General features: G+C 29.7%; 1 protein-coding gene and 1 long non-coding RNA gene across 2 annotated transcripts; one reads left to right on the top strand and one right to left on the bottom strand.

Annotated features, from left to right (window-relative positions):
• The first annotated feature begins 289 nt into the window (after nt 1-289).
• LOC139996514 (uncharacterized) lies at nt 290-1055 on the top strand. The gene is made up of 2 exons (XR_011802270.1): nt 290-695; nt 774-1055. It is a non-coding gene; the product is annotated as an uncharacterized lncRNA (long non-coding RNA).
• Nucleotides 1056-5224: 4169 nt separating this feature from the next.
• LOC139996496 (probable ATP-dependent RNA helicase Dbp73D) lies at nt 5225-7959 on the bottom strand. The gene is made up of 6 exons (XM_072020866.1): nt 7850-7959; nt 6939-7672; nt 6480-6692; nt 6184-6394; nt 5635-6069; nt 5225-5554 (listed from the first exon to the last, which is right to left on the bottom strand). The coding sequence occupies exons 1-6, from the start codon at nt 7870-7872 to the stop codon at nt 5230-5232; spliced, it is 1941 nt and encodes a 646-aa protein (XP_071876967.1). The 5' UTR covers nt 7873-7959; the 3' UTR covers nt 5225-5229.
• Between the last annotated feature and the right edge of the window lie 1350 nt (nt 7960-9309).

Here is a 9309-nt window from a genome sequence, read left to right as displayed (position 1 = left end):
GGAAATTCACATCCCGAAAATGGTTGATGCATAAAATGCAAATAATTTTGAAAATATTTCGATATTAGCGACACTAGTACGTAATGAAAAATGTAGGTTTTTATTTAAAAATTTGAAGTTAACTTTCGGTGAATTTTTTACAGTCACCGCAAAGTCGATCGCCACAACTTTAGAAATATTCAAAATTAAAATGCAACACGTAAAATAGAAAAATAAGTATATATGTATACATATAGCGTATTTATATGCATTATGTAGCATTGGTTATATGCATAAAAGTGCATAAAAATCATTGCACGTATAAAATTCCTTTCTTACATGGCTTGTTATACTAAAATTACACTAAAAAGAACGAAACGATTTAATAATATCTACAATCAGTCACGAAAGTTCACATACACCTACAAAATGTTGCATATCTGACTTAGCAAAGAAATTAAGGCGAATCTGTCTATGTGTGACATCTCAGAGACTTTGAAGAAACCTTTCTTAGCTATGTACCTTAACCTAGGTTGATCTTTGTTCCTGGATACCATCCTTTTAAAACTCTTTTGGAATTTTCTGATAGTACTCGATGAACAGAGGCAAGATACAATGATTTCGACTTTGGGATCTATTGGCTCGAAAATTATTATCAACGTATGGATCAGTTTGGCAAACGTAATCTTGGACAAAGATTAAGGGCAGCCGTGAAAGTATACATATATACATATATCCTAAGCAATACTATAGCGATAACGTTCGTAGTGTTAACAAATACCAACGCTTTACAGATTCTCTACTGGGTAAGGCAGATTAAATCACACTGTAGACTGAGACGGTGTTTTATTTTTGTCAAGGTCATTGCAGTCTAACCGCCTGTTTTTATTATCTCTCTCGTTACAAATATACACGTGACAACAAAGTAATTAAAAGAGTCTCGTCACACATCGACAAATTGACTGGAACCAAAAATGCATTTTGTCATAAAATTATTTATGTCTACATATTTAATATGTACGATTATTATTGACGTATTTCTAAAAAAAATTAAAATAATTGAAATATTTAATTCACTTTTCAATTTGGGGCAAAATTGTATGAAAAATTATGAAACTTTTCATTTTTTGAGAACTTTTTCACCAAAGGGATACCAACATGCTTACGTAGGAGGATCTGAAAGCTATTAATATTAATAATATAACATTAATAATATTAAGTTTACTCTTTCTATGATTTCATATAAATATAACAGGAATATGTAATTTTCGTAACATAGTATTTTATACTTTTATTTAGAGTGAATGGATTGTGTTACATTTTAACATAATTGGTAAAGTTAGTGTCTTTACTATAATAACAACAACAACAAAAACAACAACAACTTTCATATTTAAGAATTGTAAACAGACTTTTGTGACTGACTGTATGTTTGTGATACTCTCTTTTGTATTGCAACAAAACATCGGAAAAGCGGTAGCACTTTTTCTTATAATCAAAAACATATGTTTCTTAAACTTAAATGGATTTTCTTGAATATTCCGCATATATATTAACTCTTACCGTGTAAACGTTTTTGCGATTACCATGAACAGAGGTCATCTATGTCCGACGCGTCTTTCGGTGAATAAAAGGTCTCCGAAAAAATTTTAAAAAATCTTTAAAAAACTTTGTATAGTAAATTTGTATAGTAAATTTAAAGTTGCCTACCCTTCAACTTAGAGAGGTTATCAAAGGTCCGTTACCTGCTTGTTTGGGTTAAATATTCAGATATGACATTTGAAAAGTTAATGCTTTACCTAATTTACATTATAAACACTAAATAGTATTCAAGCCACAATTAAAAGTAAACTAGATATTCCTCATTCCCGTTTATAAAAAGAGATCTCACTAAATCTGTTAACCTGTTATTCGATTCTTTCTTTTCTACAACAATACAATATATAAAGATATCAGGTGTCCTATCTGAGAACGATATTGCTCTATACAACATTTAATTTTGCCTTGTGATGTTTTTTCCATCTTGAACCGTTTAAATGAGGCAACATATTCATGGGACATTCCAATATTATATCATAGAGTATTGATAAATTTAAAGAATGATTTTTCCTGTGGGTTTTTAAGGACAAGGTAAATTGCTTGGTGCATTCCCTATATAGATAGGTATATATGCAAGAAAGTGTGCGTCAAATATCCTCTTATCATAATGGTATCATACAAGTGTGGTGAATTTATCGACGTTAAGTATAATATACATACATGTACACGGCAACGATACATATGAATCATATAGGACCATGTTTTGTGTATGTACATATAGTTATAAAAGCACATATAACAATATTACATGTAACATGTAATGTACATAACATGAAAGCAAATGTGACATTGTTGACGAAATTTGAAACTGAAAAGATGATTAGAGTATGAATATAATAGATTATACAATAATAATATTAAATGAGACCTCGTTTTATATAAAATATTAATAAATGGTCTCATAGAGAATGTAACATATTAAGATTAAAAAAGGATGTTTAGACACTTGTTAGATATTTATCATATGTAGTATTACAAGTAAGTTAATGTGCATCTCTCACAACGAAAATTCGAACATTAATGATTTCTCTTAATTGCTTAAAGCTTCCACAGACCTGATACGAATCTTCTGACTTTCTTTATTAAATTAGTTATCTAGTTAAATAATTCTTTAAATTTTACGACTTTTGATAATTTTTGGTCAATTAAACGCCTTCGCTGAATTATACCGATCGATATAAACTGTTTCAAATATTGTAAATTCGGAAGAGCTGAATGTAAAAGTAATCTGTACATGTTTTTTTTTTTTTTTTTTTAATTCACTTTAAGATATTCCAATTAAATTAAAATATACTCAATAATCTTGACGATCAATTGTAATTACTGACCAAAAATTGCCTAATTATTTTCTAAATCATATAAATCTCTAACAAATTAGCGAAAAAAGATTATTTGCCTTATGTACAAAATATATGTATTTTATACCTTTAAGTTGTGCATTACTGCGTAAAAAGAAACAAACTACTGCATTTGTCTAAATACTTTAATTCAAATTTTAATTTATATCAGACATATCGAAATAACGCGTTTTGTTAACATATAATAGTACAATAAGTAATTGCATAAATGTTTTGCAGATACTGCGGCATAAATTACTATATGTTTTGTTAAAAATTGTAAGATATGTTCCAATAGCTTTAAATATTCTATAAATACAACTACATGTAAAAAATTATATCCAATCTATAAACATGTATTATTAAAAATATTATTGTACGCTGTGACTATCTCCGTATAACAGATGACAGATACGTACATACATATAAACGCAAAGCGAACAAGTTAGACAATTTCATGAAATCGTTAAACTACATAAATTTGAAAGCAATTGTACACAATTTGCAAAAAACATTCTTGCTCCCTCTCTCTCACTTTTTGTGCATTTTTTATAGATTTCAGTTACTAATCTCTTCGTTTCCATTGTATATAAAATGTAACCGATGGTCCGAGGCTATAAAGTTATACACAGCAATAATAATAATATATACGCTGCTAAATAGAAAGAAGTCTCGCGGCAGAAATGCAGGTCCGATTATTCGGGTTATTTCTGACAGGCTGGACACAACCTTAGAGATAAGCATGCGTGTTGGCTGAGTCGCATATGCAAATAAAACGATATAACAACACGCGTAGAGAGCAACCTCCCTTGACCTTGTGCCGTTCCGCTAGATTTCTTTCCAGCAGTGTACTATATGTCTGTGTCGTTGATCAATAAATGGTCATTTATCTTTTATAAATTAAAAATATGACTAACTTGCCTTTATCAATGCAACAGTAATAATGATAATTAAAAATGATAATTAATATACAATTGAATAACGTGACAACTATCAATACGACAAATTGCGATAGAGAACGAGCATTACCAGCGTACGAGCATACGAGTGTACGATAATATTAACTTCAGACAATAAAATGTTATTATCGATGTTACTTTATGTGTTGTCTTGTGTACCCTATTTGCGTATACTCACTGTTCAGTATTTAATTAATAATATTGTTTGGCATAAATCTTGACTCGCCACGTAACAACTTCTATCATCTTCAATTATCGAATACGATTTCTCGTAAAATCATGTTGTTTCGACCAAAATAACTGTGTTAGATGAAAAGTAATAACGCCAAAAGATTCAATTCAGTTTTGAATGATAGAACCAATTTGCCTGGATAGATTGATATATAGAAATAGTCGATATGAGAAATTATTACGTTTTAAATTATGTTTGCAGTTGTACGAAAACTTCTTCATTTGCCACAAACTCGTTACATATTTTCAGATTCTGTAAACATTTCTACAAAAAAAAAGAAAGTTTTTAATTTAGACAGATCAGAAAAATATCCGCCGGTCATGTACGTATATATGTACATACTTGTATATGTTTTGCCACCATACCAATCACTCGCCAACTTCAATCTCTCAGTGTCGTAGTTATATGTAAGTGATTTTTAACAATTTATATATGTATAGTATAATGATCAAGAATTTGCAATAACCCAGCGTAAGAAAAGTTATCACTACGTTTTCGAGCGGAAAATGAACGAGTGAGATTTTTCCGAAGAAACTAGCTCCAAACGCGATGATACGAAACGGACGAGCAATAGTAACACGGCGACGAAATATCGTACATACTCTCTCAGCATATTTTTTTTTCGACCTCTACGAATTAAAAACAGTTCTAACATCTTTTCTGGGCGGTTCTTTCTCCAGAAATGTCTATAGAATTGCATACAGTATAACAAATAGTCTTAGATAAAGAACTTTTCAGAAAAATAATACATAGAAATTGCGCACATGGACTCCTTTTATGCTTCGATGACAATTTACAATCACTTGAAACTATAACATTTAACAATTCTTTATATCGATATCAGAAAAATTATCTCTATTTAAAACTAAATCAATCTGCTATTGTTTTGCGCACTTTTAAATATTGGCCATCAACCAAATCGCGTGTTTTTATAAAAATTCTTGTTATTGAAAACTAGAGATATTAGAGCAATTCTGTATTCGGACTCGTGTTTGGAATAGGATACTTACTACAAGGATCACTCAGTGGATTCTATAGGTTCGAAAAAGGTTTTGATTTATTAGACAATTTTTTCAGTTACAGGTAAACATTTTCAGTTAAATTATATTTTATTTAACAGCTTTTACACGTTCAAGTTCTGTTTCTCTATTTCAAGAGCATGTTTTAATTTATCAATATGACTCAAATAATCGATGTCATTTATAATACCACTTAGTTCGATTTTTTCAACACGTGGTATTACTTTATGCGCATTATTCAACATATGCTTAAATATTTTAACTTGTTTGGGTGTCAGAATGGATATAGCAGTACCGGATTTACCAGCGCGTCCTGTTCTTCCTGCTCTGTGGATATAACCGTTAATATGCTTAGGAAGATCATAACTTATGACTAACTGTACATTTGGAATATCTACACCCCTTGCTAATGCATCTGAACATACAAGTCTGAAAGTATAATAAAATTATATCACAATTTTTAGAAAATATTGATCTTAATTTTCGACGAAATTATAAACAAAACGTACATTTGAATTTTTCCACTTCTAAATTTCCTAAGTATATCCTCACGTTCTTTTGATGCAAGTTGCGCAGAAAGTTCTCCAACCACTATATTCTTTTTAGATAAGAGCGATTGGAGTAAAATAGTTAATCTATGAGCAGTTCCTCCAGAATTTGTAAACACTAATACTTTAAAAGTGATATCATTCCTGATTATTAATTGATATAAAGCTACTGGTTTATATTCTGCTTCACATTCTATTGCTTCTTCTTTTAATTCTTCTGGGCTCGTATAACGCCCTAGAAAATTAACCGCTTCTTTATCTAAATTTACATCATCGTCCTTGCCTGTTACCAAAACAGACGTAAATAATATTGGCTGAAAGAGTCCAAGCCGATCAAGTTTTTCAGGATCTTGCGATAATGTTGCACTGAATAATAACTTTTGTGCTGGAATTTTACTGTTTAAAAATGAATGCATTATTATAGATTTAATATCAGATAATACAACTTTATATTAATACATATCATCCTGGTAAATGATAATTCTAACTAAATTGTAACTAAAAACTAACCTAGAACGTAAGTTGGAAAATGTTAATCGTGGAGTTTGATAATGAGGCTCGGGGATATACTCCAACCAGTCAGTAGCTGTATCTGCTTCATCGATTACAAGAAATCTCATATCATCCAATGAAAATCCCGATGTTTTTAATATGTGGTCTTTTAACCGTCCAGGCGTGGCAACCACTATATCCACTAGAGAGATATATTCCCCTCTATCATCTGAAATATAAAAATTATAGAGAATATTTTGTATTTTATAAATAATGTAAACAAAACCTTCTTCTTAAAATTTATAAACACATACTCTCTTTTCGAATATTTCTTTGTTCTTCGTGAAATGCTGATGCGCCGGAAAGTAAACCAACTCTTAAATTTGTATGCGAAGTATACGTAAGCATCACTTTATACACTTGCATAGCTAATTCTTGTACGGGTGCAACAACTAAACAGCGCACCTTCGGAACTATACGAAATTGTAATGCCTGGACAATTGGTAGAACATATGCTAGAGTTTTACCTAAAGAGAGAATAATTTCTTAAATTATTTTTTTTCACGACAGAAAGTAATTTTTTAAATACGGAGCTTTAATCTATTCGTTGTATGCAATGTTTAATTAAATAAAGAAAACTGACTTGAAATAATATTCATTAACAACATTAATTGTAATTAGAATTTAACATTATTTATTAACAAAACACGATAAAGTATCGAAACTAGAATGTAAATATTTCAATTTGCTATAAATAACTTGTATATTCGTACCACTGCCCGTAGGAGCAGATACACACGTATCCCTTAACCACCATTTTTGTTGCCTATCTTTATTACACTTCGATAGCCAAGATACCATACTAGCTTGAACATGAAATAATTTATTAATCCCGTTAGCTCTTAAAGCTTCAATAAGCTTAGAATCTAAAATTGAATTCATGTCGTCCAAGGTTGGACCGCTATTTAAATCAATAGATATGACTTCTGGATTAGCCAACCATTCTGGCAGAATTCTCTTAACTTCACGCTCCCTTCGCTTATTTTTTACACCCAGAATTATGAAATCACTATTCTGTCCTGATATTTTTTCTTGTGTTTCATTCGGGTCTGATGATTTATTAGGTATTTCATTATCCTGATTATCTGTATTTTCACTTTGCAATGTTTTATCTGCAGTTTTAATTGTTTCATTAGAACTTCCTTCGCTATATTTCCTCTTCTTTTTATTCTTTCTACGCTCTGAAACAGGTAATTCTGCCTTTCTTTTAACGTCACTCGATGTACTATTTTCATTCAAATTAATATTTTCTATTGGACATTTATTAAGATTTTGTGCTCTTTTCTTGTTCTTTTTATAATTCGATTCTTGTGCATTTTGAGAACTACTTTCCTGTATTTGATGATTAGTTTTAATAGCTCTTTCTACTTTACGTTCTTCTATTCTTTTTAATAATTCAGACAAATGATTCCTTTCATTTTTTGTTTCTTCTTTTTCACCCTCATATCTATCAACAAATAGAATATGTATATTAATAATAAATATTCTATCTATTAGAACTAAAAACTCGAGTACGATTAATATAATAGAATATCTATTTATATAGTTTAATTGACTAAATTTATTACTCAGTGATTAAGTTTATTAACACACATGTATGATATTTTTGGACATTTTTACATACCTGTTTATCACAAATAAACTCATTTTGTTTGCAATTTTACTCACGTGTTATACACGTGTTTTACAGGTTATATTCTAACGTGTACTACCTATTCCACGGTTGTATACACGACTGTAACCTATATTAACCTATGCGTACTAACGCCACTCTAGACTTTAAAACCGGATGTGAATGTGTACGTTGTCACGATCGCGATCATCTTGTGGTATTATTTAAATACATATATATTTACTTATGCATATATGTATATAAATAAATAAATATACATCTTCAAAAAGGCAAATTTAAAAATGGTATTATTTTAAACTTGTATTTCATTAAACTTTAACTATGTGTATTTACTATGTGTAAGAATAAACTTAATAATATTTCATCATTATTACGTGCGTACATTCATATAATGTTTAGAAACAATTAATTTCAAAAATATGATTAAAATATATATTAAAATTACATATTACTAATGTTAAAATCGTCTGCTTAAATAAGCCAAACTACTTCTCAAGTATGTAATTGAAAGTAATTTGTAATTTCAAATTTGTTAGAAGCTTACATACGTTGCTTACATAGGTAAGATACCAACAGAAATTACACATGTATGTAGTAGCAGATAATAGTAATATGATAAACGACTATATTTAACAAATTTCAAATGAATATCGTTTTAGTAAGTTAAATCACATAATTTTTAACCGTTTTAGTGTCTACAAAAAATTATTAATCAACTTTGTTAAACATCTCAATAATCTTTTCATAAAAAACATCGTTTATTAACAAAATTTTAACAAATAGAAAATATGTGCATATTCTCACAAGATTGCAGAATGAGAATTAAGAAAAAAAGCTGCTCAAAACGCTCCAAGACTAACTCTGAGCTAGGTCAGCTGCAAATTTTCCTCACGAGCAAGTCGTCGTGACGATTACGAAAAGGATAAAATAATATTTAAATTATAAAATAAAAATTATAATTCTCCAAAAAAGAATTTTACAAAAAGCGGACTTCGCTGATGATATTTTGTCCCAAGTTGGTCGAATACGGGAAACAAACAGTAACTTATTTGAATGTTACAATCGAACAATTTGAATTTGCTAAATCCCCGACAACTATTCACCTCTTAGGTCATTAATGTTATGTTATGTTACCGTTGAAGTAAATACTTCAAGAAAAACTCTACATCTTTATTCATGTATATCCGTGACCTGGAGACCGCTATTACGCAGAAATAGAATTTAGTGAAACAAAACATTCTAAGCAAGGAGAGGTCTATATTATTATGCCCTTGAATATAGATTATGTTTTGGGTTACAAGATCTAGGAACAAAGGAAGTAATAAATAGATTTCTATTTATGTCCCTTTTAGCCTTTAGCTAGAGTTATAACGAAACTTTTTGGGTAACGTCCTTTTGCTACAAAAATAATACATGAACGTGCTTCTTATCGATTCTATTGTGTTGTAACA

Source organism: Bombus fervidus, chromosome 18, assembly GCF_041682495.2.
Source record: "Bombus fervidus isolate BK054 chromosome 18, iyBomFerv1, whole genome shotgun sequence".
NCBI classification, from domain to species: Eukaryota; Metazoa; Arthropoda; class Insecta; order Hymenoptera; family Apidae; genus Bombus; species Bombus fervidus.
This window is presented reverse-complemented; position numbering and strand designations above follow the sequence as displayed.